Genomic DNA, 17,154 nt, shown 5'->3' on the forward strand with positions numbered 1-17,154 from the left:
TGCACTGGAAGCTCCTACCTCTGCTCTAGAGTGCTCTCCTCGCCACCTCAGCTCCTCTTCCTCCAACAATTATCTACCTTGAAACATTTAGGTTTGCCCATAGATGCAAGGTGCACAGATCCAGAGGAAAATGGGACAGGAAAGGACTGTGGAAATTCAGCCAGCCTTCTCCCCTGCCCCAAAGCAAGCTGAAAAGCAGCTATTGCTCCTGAGAGATGCTTGCTCTTAACAGATCTCCATTTGTGGAACAGTTACTACCAGCTCCCCACGCATCTGTACAGTGACTCCCTATCCTAATTTTTTTTGGTACTTGGCCTTAGAAGAAACTATCACTCATTCTAGCTACAATTTAAGCCCCATCTAGCACATGGTTTCAAGCTCAGTTCTTCCAGTCCATCCTCACAAGTACCTTTTCCCACATATTCAAGGTATCAGTCATGTCCCTGCCTATTGCACTCTCCTGTCCTGTACAGTGTCTCAAGTTCCATATTTACAGGTGCTCCTGTGAAGCACGGGATTACCTTCAGTCTCACCAAACCATTTGTGAACCCCAGACTGAAGCTTTTCTACCACCAGCAGGACAAGCTGCCAGAGCCTTTATCTGAAACAGTGCTCACTAGTTGGCACCCCTCTGAATTTGTACATTTGTTTTCCCCTACCTAAATTTAGTGCCTTGATAAAAAGGATCTTGTCTTTCCCCACCATCTCCTCCCTGCTGCAACCATTTCTGCAAGTTGCCAAGACTATTTTGAATTCTAATGCTATCTTATCTTCCACATCTGTCCAGCTTCCTGTTGACTGCAGATTTAACGTGCATACTACTTTGTTATCCAGGTTGTAATAAAAATGAAAGATAAGTGACCCAGAGCAACTCCCACAGCCCCGTGCAACATGGCCTTCCGTTCTGACACTGGGTGCAAGGTGGAAGGAAACCACTCCCAGAGCAAGAGCTGCTTTCAGCCTCGCTCAGCCCGCTTCCAAACACAATCCAATCTCTGAAACTACGCTTTCCCTTCTTGCAAACCACCTTCTGTATTTGCCCAACAGCCACTACACTATCCTATAAGCAAATGCAAAGGTACCAAACTCATCATCTGTTGTTTTCTTTTAGAGCAGGACTTCAGATCTTGCTGGGGATGCAAAGTCCCATCTGAAGGAAATTTTAACCAACCACTCCTTTTGTCATTGTGGGGGATTACACTGGCATCTGCAGACAAAGTGCACAGATTCCTTCCAGCAGATTTCCTCATTTGCCAGTGTCACTGCACAGCTGCTCAACTGCTTATTTTCTTGTCACTGACTAATACAAGTCTAAACTAGATAATTACTACTTCCTACTGTCATGAAACTTGTTCTTCAGTATCCAAACCCACTCCTTTTGTGTGTTTCCATGAAAGGGCTATTTAGAGTTTTAACAGCTGGCTTAGCAGGAGACTGAGTCCTGTGTAACCATAAGCAAATGTATCTGTACCTTCCCTTGGGAAACCCCTTCCTACCCTAAGGATCTGGGTAGGAATGTGGCTTTGTGCTGACTGAAAACAGCACACCTACTAAAGGTAAGTGTAGAACCTTACCCTTGAGGCTAGAGAAGTCAATTCATTGAGACCACAGCCAGACCATATTTCAGAGCTAGAACAAATATTAGCTGGTTCTCTACTCTTGCCTTTGCTTTATCACTATCTACTTATTTATAACTTCAGCTCTTGTTATTTTTTCACTGACACTGCACATCTCAACCTCCTTCTACTCATGTCCTCTGAGGTGTTTTCTTCTTTTACTTCTTCCAGGAGCTTGCCTTCCTTGGGGGAGGAAGAGCTAAATGGATTGCCACATTAGCTTTCTCATTCCATGCCATTACACTTTTAACTAGTCCTTTCAAATAGGTAAATTAGTTTTTAAGTGATCCCAGTTGTACTATTGGCCTCTGCTACAATCCTGCATTAAAGCTGATTCAATTTTACTTACCTCTATTGCTCAATTAAGAAGAATACACAATGAGAAAGTACTTCTGCAACCAGTAATTGCAGTCCAGAAGTGAGCTGGGTTGTTCCATTGCCCACAGTGTGTGATCATCACACTATTGCACATTTCCCATGTACCCAAGAGGGGAATTGGCTGTACCTCACTTGCTGCTTCTTGAGGAAGTGCCAAGAATAGTGATCCTCTGTCACATAAGGTTATTCCAAATAGCTGTATGGATGTGCACGTGTGCTCTGTGCATCTGTGTGCTCTGTGCTAACCCAGAGCAAGTACCTGTGGGGTGAGACACTGTTAATAGGAGCTTCTGAATTTTTGCTCCAAAATCAACTCCTTTATTAACTCATCTAGAAAAAGGAGAATGATTTTTGTCAACAGTGAGCAGCTTCGCTTCTTCCACAAAATATACAATAACACATCAAGAACCCAACAAGTCTCTGCAGTGTTCTTGCATCTTACTACACAACATATACCAGTATCACACATCACTGCCACTCACAGTTGCATATGCAATAGGAGCTATAAGAGTAAGAAAAAAGTTTAGAGCATCTTACTGACTACCCTGACTTTTAAAATTTTGTATAGATCTTGAGTTATGAACACTGGTTCAGTAACTAAAGGCAGCCCTAATCACAGGGCTGGATCCTGTCCATATCTTGCCACAGCCTTTGGTACATGTTTTAAGATTTTTTTTTCTCATTTTAATCACATTCCATTAGCTGACCTAAAGTAAGTTGCTGTATTTTGGTTTTATGGCACAAGTTACAGTAGGAATTGGCTCACTTAAGCAAACTAACAAAATGCACTCAAATCCCATAATCTAAGCTTCCCCTTTTTTATACAATTTAAAACCATTTCGAGATCCATTTCTCCATTGTTGAGGAAACTCCTTGTTGCAGCTGAACTAACAAAATAAGTGTGTGTTGCAATAGTCTGCAATGAATGCAGTATTACATTTGAAATTATTCCAGTGTATGTAATCACTGAGACACTTTTGGGATCCAGCATGAGTTGTTCCCCATCTCTCCAGACAAACCTGATGTCACTTTTGTTTCAGACGACCAGAAATCTGCCTTTCCACTCCACCCAATCCTACACATAAGAACCACATCACAGAATCTGCCACAGACTACACATTTCCCACTAGTAAAAGTCATAAGCAGACACAAGTGCAAAGCAAAATGTCATTTTATTTAATTCAAGGACTATTTTCCTTCTAGTATTGCTGAAGGGATCACCTCCTGGGGAATTGATCATTACAAAGTCCCTGTCTAAAAGTTCAAGTGCTCTTGTTGTACATTCTTTTGAACCACAGAAAACATAATGACCAAGTAGGTGGGCAGCTACTTGCAAGTTTTAGCCCACCTAAATTAGCATTGCTTCAGGCTAGAAAACAATTCAAGTAGTAAAATAATGGAAAATGTTAACCTTTAAGGTCACTACCATATTTTGATCAAAAAGTCCTGAATGTATGAAAAAAACACTTGTACATGTTATGAAGTTGTTTTTTAACCAGACACTGTCAAAGATGGCAGTTAAGTATTTTGGACCAGTTGTCAACCAGATATTTAAGAGTTCTATCTGAAGGTTTATTACCAATTTCATTATGCAATTCACTTTTCACATTAAGCTCTTTAACAAAAGCAACATAGACCCGCACCAGAATCACTGTAGACAGATTTAGTTTTATAGAATGCCCTTCTGAAAATTCGTTTCAAAATAGAGATGCTTTTTCTCCAGAACTGTAAAAGCCATAAAAATGCAAAATATCTGTTAGGAAATTTTTAATCAAAATTATTCCTTAATGTTCAAAATAACATTTAACCTCCTACTTTTTTTACTTTGTTGTCATCCACGTATTGACCAATAGACTAAACAGGTAACAATGGTTCACGTTTTTCCCCCACACCTGAAACATTTCTTCTAACACAGCCCAAGATAGGCAATACAGAGATTCAGGGACATGGATTATGCATGGCAAAGGTAATCCTCTATCACTTTAATTTAGAACAATTCTGATTCTAGCACACAACTTGGGAGTCCTCAGTTGTTTTCAATCTGCTCTAGGTCCAGGTCCCCACAGTCTAGAGGAAAGATTCCTTCTTCGGTGCTCTCACAATCACTCGTGTCCTCGTCGCTTTCACACACTGCGGCTGCTTTCTTATAATCCCTCGTTTTGAAGCCACCTTGGCATGACCCGTGATGCCTGACTTCATCCAGCTGCTGTTCTTTCATCGGGCTGGAGCCAGGGGTGATGATGTTCATAAGATCATTTGAGTCACATGGCGATGACACAATTGTCTTCATTTGTGTGTCATCATCGTCATCTTCATAGTCAAGGGAGCAAAGACTTTTGGAATTTTTTAAAGTCTGCAATAAAAAAAAAAGAAAAAAGAGAAGCAATGAATATATTAACCACGACTGTACAGGAGGAGCAGAATAAATTCCTTAAATTCCTGAATGGTTTGAGAGTATGTACTCAAGAGTGTCATGTGTTCAAAGTAATCCTGGAAACGAGAGGCATGAAGAAAAAGGAAGAATAGTGTTAACTTACTACAGTCTGGTTTTGCACAGATATTTTGCCCATGTAGTTTCCCATTTGTGAGAAAAACAGTCCCTTTTTTTTATGCAGAAATATCCCAAAACCTAACTTTGGTCAACTACCACGAGGAAGTGCACACGCCCAACCAGCTCGCTGTATTAGGTTTCTGGCAAATCCAGAGCAGAGCATTTGGTAACATCAGCATTTGGGTCAGACAGCTGCACTGCAGCCTGGTCAACAATTAATTTCTCATGCAGACAATGAGCCCTTAGGCGTCACCTCAGCCACAGTCGGCAAAGCAACTGGCACATTTGGGTAAACTCTAAACAGAAGGAACCCAAGCTTTTACTGGGAACATCTTGCTCCAGAGTCAGCTTAGCTTGTCTTTTCAGTTGGGTACTGTCTGAACAAGAGCTCAGGAACTGGAGCAATTCTTTTTAAATTCAAAGTATATTAAAAACCAGAGAGGTACTCGCCTTTATTTAGACAAAAGAAAGAAGAAAAGAAACCCCTAGTAAATGTGCTACCTCTGTCCCACAGATAAAAGAATAAAATGCCTAAGTTCCTTATGTAACTGTAAGGGAACTTTGACTAATCCAGAAGCAGCATTTAAGAACCAACAGAAATATACAGACAGCAGAACTTAGATTTTAACAAGTGGGAAACTTCTAAATTCTGCCTCATACAAGCACACAGTGAGAGGAAGGTGAAAGAGCCAGGGGTGTTTCAGAGGTGGTGTGAGACAGGAGAATGACATTATACTAATTTTCAGTATCTTACTGGTTAAGTGACTCCAGTCTCACACACGGCAGTCATTTTATTACAAGTAGATCCGCAGGGAAAAAGACCAACTTTCACACCCATTTCCAGCTTCCTCCCCCAATTTGTCATTTCTTAAGTATTTTATATTTGTTTATTTGAAATAGGGAACATTGCAACATTCCTTGTATGTTGTATTCCAGATGCTCTTCCAGAGCACTGAGTAATGTTCCCGTTTCACCATAACACATCAGCACCCACTTAAGCATCTTACCAGTATCTCCGGGTACTTTTTAAACAAATCTTAACAAATTCAGAAGAAATTTGATTTAGTCAGCCTTGCTTGTATACAACTGCATAAAAGAGAAAACCTCACTATGGTGAAGTTTTGGTATAATATACATTCCTGTTTTCAAAACACTTCTATATATCTCATTTATCGCTTATTCAAATACAAACATTTAAGAACATTTGAGTTTCTTTCTATGACTAAGAGGTATGAATTTCTCTCATAAAGCAAACCAGTATATTTTTAGAATTAAAATATACTGTGACATTTTTTACTTTAAGTCTATCTCATTGCTTTTAAAAAGAACACATCCTATTGTGTATCTCCATACAGGGGACAATATTTTCAGTTCTTTAAATCTTATAGCAGGCACTGGGAAGGAAAGGGGCCAAATAAAGAAAAGCTTTGAAAATTCTGCTTTCAATGTTTCAGAAAGGAATTCCCGAGTCCCCCTTCAAAATATCTTTTATTCAATTTACTGCTAGAAATTAATCCAACCACACAGCTGTCTTTCTAGAAGGTTTGTGTACATAAATGGAAAATTGCCTGTTAGCTGTACTGTGCTGAAACCACTTGAATGGGAACTTTTAGCCGGTTTCAACACAACAGCAAGTGCATTCAACTGGTTCTTTGTTCACCCACTTGTCACAACCTCACCCAACTAAAAATAGGTGGATTTATTATCTCGCAGCACAATCCCGCTCCTTTCACAAAGCAAAAGGTAGAAATTGCAATGCATTCAGGGCCTCTGAACTGCAGCTTTCCATGTTACACTGGTACAGTACCACACCTTTCAAGCACAATTGTGCTCAGTGGGGAGCCTGCGAGTACTTGCTCAATGGTCCTCATTTTATAAAGGATGCTGGACTGGCAAGACAAAAGAGTCCACAGTTGGCAATGGATAGAACTCAATCAGCTAAAAGTATTCTTTTGTGTGACGGAAAAAAGAAAAAAAAAAAAGAACCTCAGAGTTTTAAAAGAAGTGAGGCGATAAAATGTCTGAATATTAAGAAAAAACCCCAACTTTGTACCAAAAACAATGGTGGGGAAGGAAATAAAAGAAATCTCTCTAGACCCTTGCCATACAAAGCAAACAAGAAAGGCCCAGAGCAGCCTGAAAGGAAGCTAATGTCTGTACTCTTTACTAAACCTTCACTTCAGAAACCCGTAATACATCACTTTCCAAATATAAGAAGCAATATAAAGGTTGTTTTTGTTTTACTAACAAAACTAGAGCATTTGCTACAGTAGTCAAAGGGAAAAAAAATAAGACAGTTATGTGCATGAAAACCTAGTGTGTAATGGGAGCAGCAGTTCTCATGCTTCTCCCCCATATCCCCATCATACTCCAAGTTCACCCCTCGGGTTTGAGTGGGGGTGGAAGATCCAGCTGCTCTCAGGAGGTGCAGCTGCAGCAGCTGCACATAGTGAGGAGCAGAGGAAGCCTGAAACCACCAGAAGCCCTGAGCCCATCCTACTGATTCTCAGCACCAATTATCATGACAGGATGGGCTACACCCTCAAGTCCACAGGCTTAAGGAAGAGATGGAGTTCACCAAACTGATTAGACTCGTTATCTGGCTTGCCTTCTGTCCCATCCTGAGACTTTTGCCTGTGATGGCACAACACAGGAGATGTTGCTTTAAGATATACTGGCACACAGGATTTCTTCACTGTTAAAGTCTCTCTGCCAGGAACATGAAAAGATGTGAATGGTGCAATGGTCCTCATGACTGGGAGATCCTGGAATTTCCTGGAGTATCAGCATCCAATCCAAGAGTAAAACAAAATGGCAGAGCCCAAGCATGGAGCAATATGTGGCTTTTTTTGTTGCTTCCCTGTACCCAGCCAGTCGGAGATGGAGCAAGTCAGATGGGCTGCACTTCTCCCTTCAAGGGCTTCACGGTCCTTGCTTCACTTCCTTGACTTACGTTTCCTACAGATTAGTCAGACTGGCTCAAAACCAAATGCCTTTACTGATGGCAACTCAGTTAAGCTTCAGACCAGCAGCACCACAAACAGCACGACACATTCACGTCTCAGGCACTGGCCTGCCCGCAAAGAGGTCACAGTTAAGTCTCAGCAACAACAAAGTCCAACCAGGGTATAAATTCATTATTTGAGGAGGCTTCATTGAATGAAACTAAGAGGGAGGCTTAAGGGAGGACTCCAAATTATAAGAACTGTCACAAAAGACAGTTGTGTTGAGAACTGCCCTTGAACAAGTCATCCCCAGACATCACATCTGACCACAAATAGATGTGAAGAGTCCCTCCCTGTAAACTGAATTTTCACTTCATGTATCTAATTACTCACATTAGTATCTTCACCTGTGAAAACTCAAGCTGGAGATATGTACAGTGTTTACTGTAAATTATTAGAAATGTCAGCTAGTTGTATAGATTAAAAAAAAAAAATCCCATCACAGTCCCTAATCCTGGAATCTTCTACTATGCAGGAAGTGAGAAATAGTAATAAAAATGCTGTGTTGATGTAACAAACTATTAATCTTCTGTAGAGTAAATCTCTTAACATTTGACTCTGACTTTTCTGTCTTGAATTGCACTGAGCATTTTGTGAACACTTCAGTGTTCCCAGATAACCTTCGCTTTCAAGACACTTGCAGCTGAGAAGAAATACTGCTTCATGGGTACAAAGGGGTGCTGACAGGAGGAAAACAACATAGTATTCTCCATAATGTTATATGCTTGAGGCTTACTAATGCACTAAAAGTTAAAAATCAAAGGTTAAGTGGGAAAGAATTTCTCCCCGTTCAAATGAGAAATTAAAGGTGTAGGAATACATTAAGGTTTTTTTTTTAATTCAAGTGCCTAAGAAAATACGTCAGGTCAAAAACCATTGCAGATTTTTAAGCTATGCATTTGAAGTAAATCAAAAGAAAAGTAATTATTTTTCTTGCACTGAGTTTGAAAAGTACTGAACAAAACCATTTCTATTTATGTATTATGTAGAAACACAATCAAATCCCTAGAAAAACCTTCATGGGCAAAATTGAATCTCTGATCAAAATCATTTGGGAACCAAACGTGGTGTTCACGTTTTGTCGCTCTGCAGTTATCCCTCGTTTTCCTGGAAATTTGAAATGTACTTCTATACATTAAAAATGCAATGTTATTTCATCATCTATAGCTGGAAAGAAGAAAAAATTACAGAATACTGGATATGAATGAGAGAGAGCAAACAACCTCCAGCATTCTGCCACGTAATTAGACACTGAACTAGAATAACCATTCCTTCCCCCAGAGAAAGAATTACTGCTGCAGTTCCTCTAGTCAAATAAGGTAAATCCTGTTTGGAATGCCAAAGACCCAGTTAAAAATCAATACAAGCTGACACACAGCAATATGGTTACGACTTGAAATGAAAATTGTTCAGTGCTTTGTCTCTGCTGTATCTTCAAAGATTATTTTAATTTTTTAGATGTAGGTGCCCAGGAAGGGAAGGAAACTGCCATCAACTCATTTCACATCAGATGCTAAACAACATCATGATGTAACAGACTTTCATCTCCCACTAGCCAGACTGTTCTAGATTTAAGCATGCAAGTTTTCTGGCGTAGTCTACCATGAAAGTTGATCTATTTATTGGCCTAGATATTTATGCTTATATTCTAAATTCTGCCACAGTATTCTTACAAGTTTTGTTTATAAGCTGCAAGAACCTGTGATTTAATTTGGCTTTTTATTTAGTACTATTAGTTGAAAAAATACTATGACTTAATGAAATAGAAGTATTTAAGTGAAATGCAGAATTTGTCTAATTATACTCAGATATGCGAGTTTACAAGGCCGCTCATTGTATGAATAACAGATAAACTACCAGAATAGTTAAAGTCTGTAAGTGAGAAAAACAAAGTGCACAAAGACTTGGGGGGATTTGAGGTCCAGTTCTCTGACTGAGCACCACTGCAGTCCACACATGGCCACCTGCACTGGTCAGGAGATTTCAGGAGTTCATGCACTGAAGTCTTCAGACCTGTAAAGCAGCCTACTCATTTAGCTAGGAAACTTCTAGGACCCAGCTAACATCATTGCTATCACATCAAATTCCAAACAGCCACGTGCAAAGTCGGAGGCGGATCCCAAATACATCAGGAATTACAACCACCATGGATTAAGTTCAACTGGAATGCCTCTTTCCTCCTTGCCCCAAACTCAGACATAAAACTTACACGTGGTAGGCACTCCACATATGATATTAAATTACCCAAGCTAAATATCTTTTCCTTTCAGTGGTTTTTGCAAAGATCTTCTAAACAACTGAGAACATACTCAGCCCCTCAGAACTATCAGCTCACCTCTTTATGTGCTTGCAGTGCACATGCACTCAATGAAGTTCCAACGTCAAGTAAAATAAACTAAGGAATTTAGGCAGATTAAAGAAAAGTCTGTCAGTCTAAAAGTGTTGGAACTGAAATTAAGCAGCCAAACCACTACTGACATTTTGTATTTATTCCTTTGTAAATTAAATTTTGATAGGGGCAGTTTAGTGTGGGGAAACTCAGGTGCTGGGGTTTAGCAGTTTCTAAAATCCAGGACCATTCATCACAGGGGTTAACTTTTGTTTGCTTTTAAAGATAAATTGGAGGCTGAGTTAATACAGTACTTAATGTAATGCAGTCAACAATATGATTCAACACTAACACTAACATGAAGAGGGTGACCATATACAGCAATTTTCTCCTTTTATAAAATCCAGACCAACATTAAACTGCATTTTAAAAAGTTTACAATATTGAATTTTTAATTAAGATGATGGTCTCTCAGATTTTCTAATTCAGTGGATTTGTGAACTGCAACCTTTTACCTTCCCTGTTTGAGCAAGTATAAATCATGCAAGCTTTTATTGTAAGAATGTGGAATTACACTCTACAAACATCAGGGCCTACCTATTTCACCTGCATGTAATTAAGCAGAAAAACGTTTCAGCTATTCTTAGTACCAAGTCCAGCACAAATACCTACAGATGCTATGAATTATGCCATTAACTAAAACAGAGGAGGCTCACACAGTGGATTTAACTCTCCTGAAGGGGCTCCTAATCAATACAGTGTCAAAGTGGAACACAGTGACAGTGCTTTGTTCAGCTGCATAATAACAGTGCAAGACTTGGGCCAGGGAGAAGGAAGATTAAGCCAAACAAGACAATTACTAGATAAGAGCAGCAGTGTTCATCTCAAACGCACTGATGCATTAATACAGAGCTTTCCACAAGAAAGGACCACAGAAAAAAGGACTCAAAAGGGCACTGAAAGAGCAAGAAGAGTGGTCTGGGACATGGTTCTTGCTCTGTTCTTGCTTCAGCAGCAGTTGCAGTCTGGGGTCTCTGCAGCACCAAAGAAATTTCTCTGCCTTAAGGGAAACAAACACCTTTGTCTAGATATTTTCCTACTCCCTACTAGACCCTATGCACATCTCTAATATGGATAGTGAATTTATTTACTTTATGGACAGACTGAAGGGCTGGACAATGTGGAATTGGGCCACTACTGTGCTTGAGCTGCACAAGCTCGAGAGGCTTCAGTCTGGCAAACCCAATCAGCCAACAGCACTAATGAGCAATGGTGTGATGAACAAACAGCTGCACCGTTTGTGTGCATACAGGGATGACAAACATCTGGTTTTGTAGTAGAAGGACACAGAGGGAAACAATGTAAGCACATGCTCTCTCCCAACAAAAGTGATTCATGTTTTGCCAGAGTTGTTTCCTCTTTTCCGACTCAAGAACTATTACCTTTCCTTTCAGAAAACGAACACAGGCTCTGGAAGCAAGAAACAACTCAAAATGCATATTACCCTCTTAGTAATATGACAAAATTATCTCTTAAAGACTTAATTTAAATCATACCTAATTCATACAGATGAAAGATATATGTAGTTTTCTGCATTTTAAACTGGGAAATAAGAAAGCACGCACGCGTCGTTAGCATGAGCTACACACACATCCCTGCACGTAAACATATGCTCAAAAGGAGCAGTGCAAGAAAACTGCTTAACAAGACTATGACTGCTTGCAGCACCATCTCCCAGTGTTCAGCATTCAGGATCCAAAAACAAAGACCACCCTGGGTAGTCAAAGCCTTCTGATGTATTATTCTTCTGACAGAGGAATTAACAATCAGCTCTGAAATAACAAACAAAGAAGTTACCTCCAACCCCAGGAGTTTTACTAGGTTTCTCAATTTCTAACTAGATACATTTAAACAAGAAGAGAAAAAGCTGTAGCTGTGTTTCCACAAAATTCCCAATAATCAGTGACATTTCAAAGTTTGCTTTAACATGCCAAACTCTGTTCTCAAGTAACAGGGTTTAAGTTGACTGATTATGCACCAGAGTAACACAGGACAGGATTTGACCCTTATGGCTTCAAAACATGACCATATTGGCTTCATTTCCTGCCATTTATGTGTCATCTATTTTTATAGAGAACTTCTATTCCTGAGCAGTTTAGCCAAGGTCTCATTCCTTCATGACTTTGCTATGAGCTGCAAACAATTACTTTCATAACTGAATCACATATGCACAGACTGTTAGAATGCATCCATGTAACCAACTTCTCTTAAAATTCTTGCATGTTTGGTTATTTTATCCTCAGGTCCAATATTATTAAGTTGATATGATGGGTCAAATTTAGGAGAAATTAGAGAAGTAAACTCCAAATCCTGATTCTAAGGCTGCCCTCATTAGTTACTGACAGATGTCAGCCTCACCTATATTATTGGGTTATGCTGGAACTCCATCATAACTAGCATTTTAAGGGATTCTATAATTGGGCCATAAAGTTCCCTTCTGCCAGGGAAGGGGGATGGGAGAGAAAGGGAAACAACCTCATCAGCTTGGGAACAGTTCCCCCCTTCTTCAGACCAATTTTCCACTGCAGAAATGCTTGTCCAAAACAAAGCCTTAAGATCTTGTTATACAAGTGCACACAGGCACGCATGGGTTGTACACACACACAGACAAAACACCAGTGCTGTTACAGATCTCTTGCTCAACTCAATGCAAATCCCACAATTTAACAGTAAATTCTTCCAGGAGCATTTAATTCAAACTGTAGGTGGACCCTTGCCACTAATTATTTCCAGGGACAAGTTGCACAACACATTTGCTTAGAAAGAACAGAATCAGTTTTGGAGACTGAGGGTGTACAGTGCATGCTACTGCATTTTTCTAGCTTGGTACTTGATTTTGGACCATTCTGAACATTTCTGAAACGACGGGGCTTGGGAGATGTTCCTGACATCAAGGGGCAAGACTGCTGCATATTTTTAATACCAAGTCAACTTGTGCTAAAGTTTCTGTTTGATAAATACAATTCAGACAAGTTGGTTTATTGGATCAAATACCAAAGCTGACAATGTGTCAGCAGTTGATGCTCAGTATGTTTTTTTAAAAAAGTCAGGAAACCATATATGTGGTCCTTTATCCTTCAGTTGCACATTGTACCAAATCAGAAGAGAAGTATACACAAGTCATGTGTAAGACAGTCAACCTTCAAATGCCTAAAACACACACTGAGGTAACACTAAAACTGAGCCCAACTTCTCACTGTATGGCTTTGGTTTTCATCTATTTTATAATAAAATCAGAGTTTGCCCAAAAAAGTTGCAACATTTAAAAAGCTGTATATTCAACTATTACATATACTTTGTTTTAAACTCTGATTTGTTTATGTTACCCCAGCTTGCAAGCCTCCTAGCATACCATCAAAGCCTTTTGAGTTTTAGTCATATGGTTACTGCAATAATGAAAACTGAAATCTGGAAACTCGTCAGAAGTCTCATTTATTCAAAATTCCAGTTCTGGTAATACCTAAGTTTTATTGCAAAGCACGTGTCATTGTCAGCATATAAAGAATTGAGTACTTCCAAGTATAGGAACAGGTGAGATGTTTGATTATCTGCAGCTCACCTTAACACTGAACCATGCCCTCCCAGATCACTTACCTCCTTATTGACTGGACTCAACTAAAAGTTGCATCTAACAGCAACTTAAAAAAAAAACCCAACAACAAACCAAAATGAAGACAAATTTCTCTTCAGTTTGTATATACTTGAAAAAGTATGTAAACAAGTCAATATTTCCCATTCTAATGGAAGAATTGACATCACTAAGTGATGTAGAGAAATTCCAATCGGTTCATTTTCACAGGCTTGCGACACATATTCTGCCTTTATCCCACTTATGCACCAGTATTTACATGCAGCAGGAACTGATGTATGTAATGCAAGACTAACAAAAGACAAAGTGACAGTTAAACTTAGGACTTTTCAAAGTGGTTTTTTAATAAACCTCTCTGCAGAGAAAAGCCTCTGGTGAATCAGTTCGGTTTAGGTCTCTTTTAGAAAATGATGCAGCAAGTCAGAAAGTGACTGTCAAAAAGCAAGGGAACTTTCACAACAGACAATATTCAGAGTATGGAAGACCAAAGTCTAATTTCAGAGTTAAGAGTCGTTGCATTCAGGTGCCATAAAAATGCCTTAATCTATTAATTTTATTAGCATGTTATTACAAGAATAGCAAATATTTAAAGCACACTCTCCCAAAATTACCCTGAGTTAAATTCAAACAGGTATAACTCATTTTTCTAATATATTTTAAAAGATTACATTGGGATTTCCTTTTTTGCCAAGAAATCTGGAAAAAGTTCCCATATCAATGATGAAACACTACTCAACACTTCTGCTAGCCACCATCTCTTACAACTTAGAGCAGGGGAAAAAAAAAATAACTTAATCTCCTGCCACCTGCCAAAACCCAGATGGTAAAACCCGAGAAAAGTGCTCTCACCTCTCTTTAAACCCTCTGGTGCAGCTTAGGCACGTTAACTGTAAGTACCCTATATATAACACTGAACCATAGCTCTTAACTCAATATTGTATTGTATTGCAAACAACATCACCAATAATTTTAGCATAATCCAATTTTCTGACAGGATAAGTAATAATTAAAATAGAAAATATCCACAGCTGGCTGAAAACTGGCTTATAAGTCCATAGATGGCCCCTTTCTTTTCTCATAATGTCAAATGCAGCTGGTCTGGTACTCATTAGCTCTTTCAGCAATGAATACTTATTGTACATACAGGAACTTGCCAGAAAGGAAAAGCAACTCTGCTGCAGATATTAAGCTGCCTCCTCCTCGTATTAGCACATTGCTTACAGAAAAGTACAGCAGACATACCAAGCCAACTCCAGGTATGGCAAAGGAACAGTGCTGAACAGCTCTGGAAAGCTCTGGGTATCTGCAAGACATTTGTTACAGAATCCATTTACAAAAGAGGGGGGGAACCTCCATCCCTAATGAGATTTCTTTTCCTTCACTCTCCTCAAGGCTTACACTGCCTTGCTGTCAGAGCACAGGGAACCTCCAAGCACAAGGGCTCACTTCATTAAATGCCCTTTCGGGCCTGATTTCACATTGTGCTCCGCTCTGCCGACGCAAAGAAAGCAAAACGCCAGATGCTCCCTGCGCCTGCCACCTCAGCAGTGTTCCATTCACCAGCCCAAAAAACTTCCAGGCATCCATTCAAAACCAAGTACCCCCAGCCTGGTCTGTCCTGTCACAGGACAAAGTGCTGGCTTGTCTTCAGCTCACTTTTGATGCTTGCCCATCATCTCCCAGCCCGGCCTACTCCTACCTCCTTTCCTTCTTCCCAAGCCTGCTGGAATTTGAACTTTAAATGGATGCCCTCCATGGCAACAATAGATAAAAAAGGAGCCTTTGATTGTTCATGCATTGCAGGAAAGAAAGGAGGAGATTCATCCTGGCTGCGACCTAGCAGGAACTCATCAAGCACGGCTCCCCTTCCATTGCAGTGGGATGCCTTTGCCTGTGGCTACTCATTCAAGCTCCCTGCATCTATGTTTCCATTCAAAGAGGATGAATTCTTCAGGTTTCCCCTGTTAAGGAATTAAATGTTGATCCTATGAATGAAGGGCAACACCAAGCTTGGAAAGCTGCCAAAAGGGTTCCGTAACACTCAGCAGTTTGGAGTTAATTCAATACTTATTGATACCTAGCAGGATTTATAGCTGCATTATTTATAAGGCGGGGGGGGGAAAAATCACAGAGCCATATTTAGACCCTAGTAATAAATTATTTTTAGCACCATCTGTTTTTCTAGTTTGTTCCCTTGCTTAGGCAAGAGTATACTTTTACCCAGTTCCCTCTTCCTTGCCCATTTAAAAGAATGCACAGAGCCTAAACTGAAGCACAAGATTAGGATCACACGGAATATTTATTGTGCAGCAATCCTCCTAATCACATTCTGGAAATCAAACCTGCTGACTAAGGACAGTCTTGGGCTGATGTAACACTATATGTTGTCTTCACAGAACTGAGCAGATTTTTTTAACACGAGGGGCAATGTGCTTCACACAAAGGAGGTTACTATCTGGAAAGAAACAAGTGATCATTAACTGCATGAAGCCATCTGAAAAGTGTTCACACTCCTGGCAGTGCTTTTCTGGGCCATAGTTGCCAAGTTTCACCCTCATTAAACCCATAGATATTTTGTCACCAGTACATTCTGCCAGGCCAGGCTGCTGTTAAGAGGGGGAGACACAAATCATAAGCAGCTGCTGCAGGCACCTTGCCTCAGAGATGAGGAGTTTCAAGCTGCAGCTGCCACCCACTCAAAAGCTCCCCCAAACCTCAAATTACCTCTTCAAGCTTGCATTAATATTCTGCTTTTAGTATGTGACACAACACTGGTGGCCTCTGCAGCGTGACAAGAGGGACTGAGTGAAGGGGTTGCCAGTTCCTTGAACTCCAAGGGAAGCAAGGCTTTGGATACTTGCATGCTGATTAAGTTCTCAGAAACACACTTGATAGCAGCAATATATTCATCTTATCCTCCTGGCTCACAGAAGTTTCCTTTTTACCCAAAATAGTAGCACAAATATTCAAAAGCTTTACTGTTAACTGTGTCAGATTAAGAAATTTTACTTTGAGCAAGGCAGGAAATTCATCCAAAATATGAGCTTGTGGAGTTCTTACTCGTTGCAAAGGGCAGCAGCAATAAGGGTTGCAAACTGGTTTACTAGACCTTGCAGCACAAGTCAAGCATTCCTGGGAAGTAGACTGCATGCAGCAAAAAAACCAAAATAAATCCCAGCATGTAGCACATAGATCAAAGTTAAATTCTGCAAATACACAACAGACAAACATACAGCCATTAGAATGGGTTCTAACAGAGTCCTGAGGGCTTTGAAACTATCAAGCAATCTATATTATTGATTAATGTAACATTCATTTGGCACTGGTATTATGCAACAATAATTTCAGACTGTGAAGGAAATACAACAGTGATGCCCATCCAGCAGTCCTCAGGATGTTTCCTTCCAGCTCACCACTTCTTTTGGTGGAGGAAAGAGGGAACAGCACTTCTAACAGCAAGTACAACAAACTGCCAGGTAGATGGAAGGGCTCCTTGGCAGCATGGTACAGAGCCAGGCCATTCCCAGGATCAGAGCCAGGATGCTCAAAGTCTGCTCCTGGTGAGAACCATCTCCACACGTCCCAGCAGCAATCATTGCACCCCATCTGCCCAAGGCTCAGGACCT

At 40.1% G+C, this 17,154-nt stretch overlaps 1 protein-coding gene across 6 annotated transcripts in view; it reads right to left on the reverse strand.

Moving 5' to 3' along the window:
- Nucleotides 1-3,147: 3,147 nt before the first annotated feature.
- Nucleotides 3,148-17,154, reverse strand: part of FAM53A (family with sequence similarity 53 member A) — a 70,292-nt gene continuing 56,285 nt past the window's right edge. For all 6 annotated transcript variants that reach the window (XM_029960663.1, XM_029960656.1, XM_029960672.1 and 3 more), the window contains exon 5: nucleotides 3,148-4,347. In XM_029960663.1, coding sequence (XP_029816523.1) covers nucleotides 4,021-4,347 — 327 coding nt within the window. In that variant the 3' untranslated portion in view covers nucleotides 3,148-4,020. The remainder of the gene's footprint in view (nucleotides 4,348-17,154) is intronic.

This window comes from Manacus vitellinus, unplaced genomic scaffold (genome assembly GCF_001715985.3).
Source record: "Manacus vitellinus isolate BGI_N305 unplaced genomic scaffold, ASM171598v3 scaffold_0_pilon, whole genome shotgun sequence".
Lineage (NCBI taxonomy): Eukaryota > Metazoa > Chordata > Aves > Passeriformes > Pipridae > Manacus > Manacus vitellinus.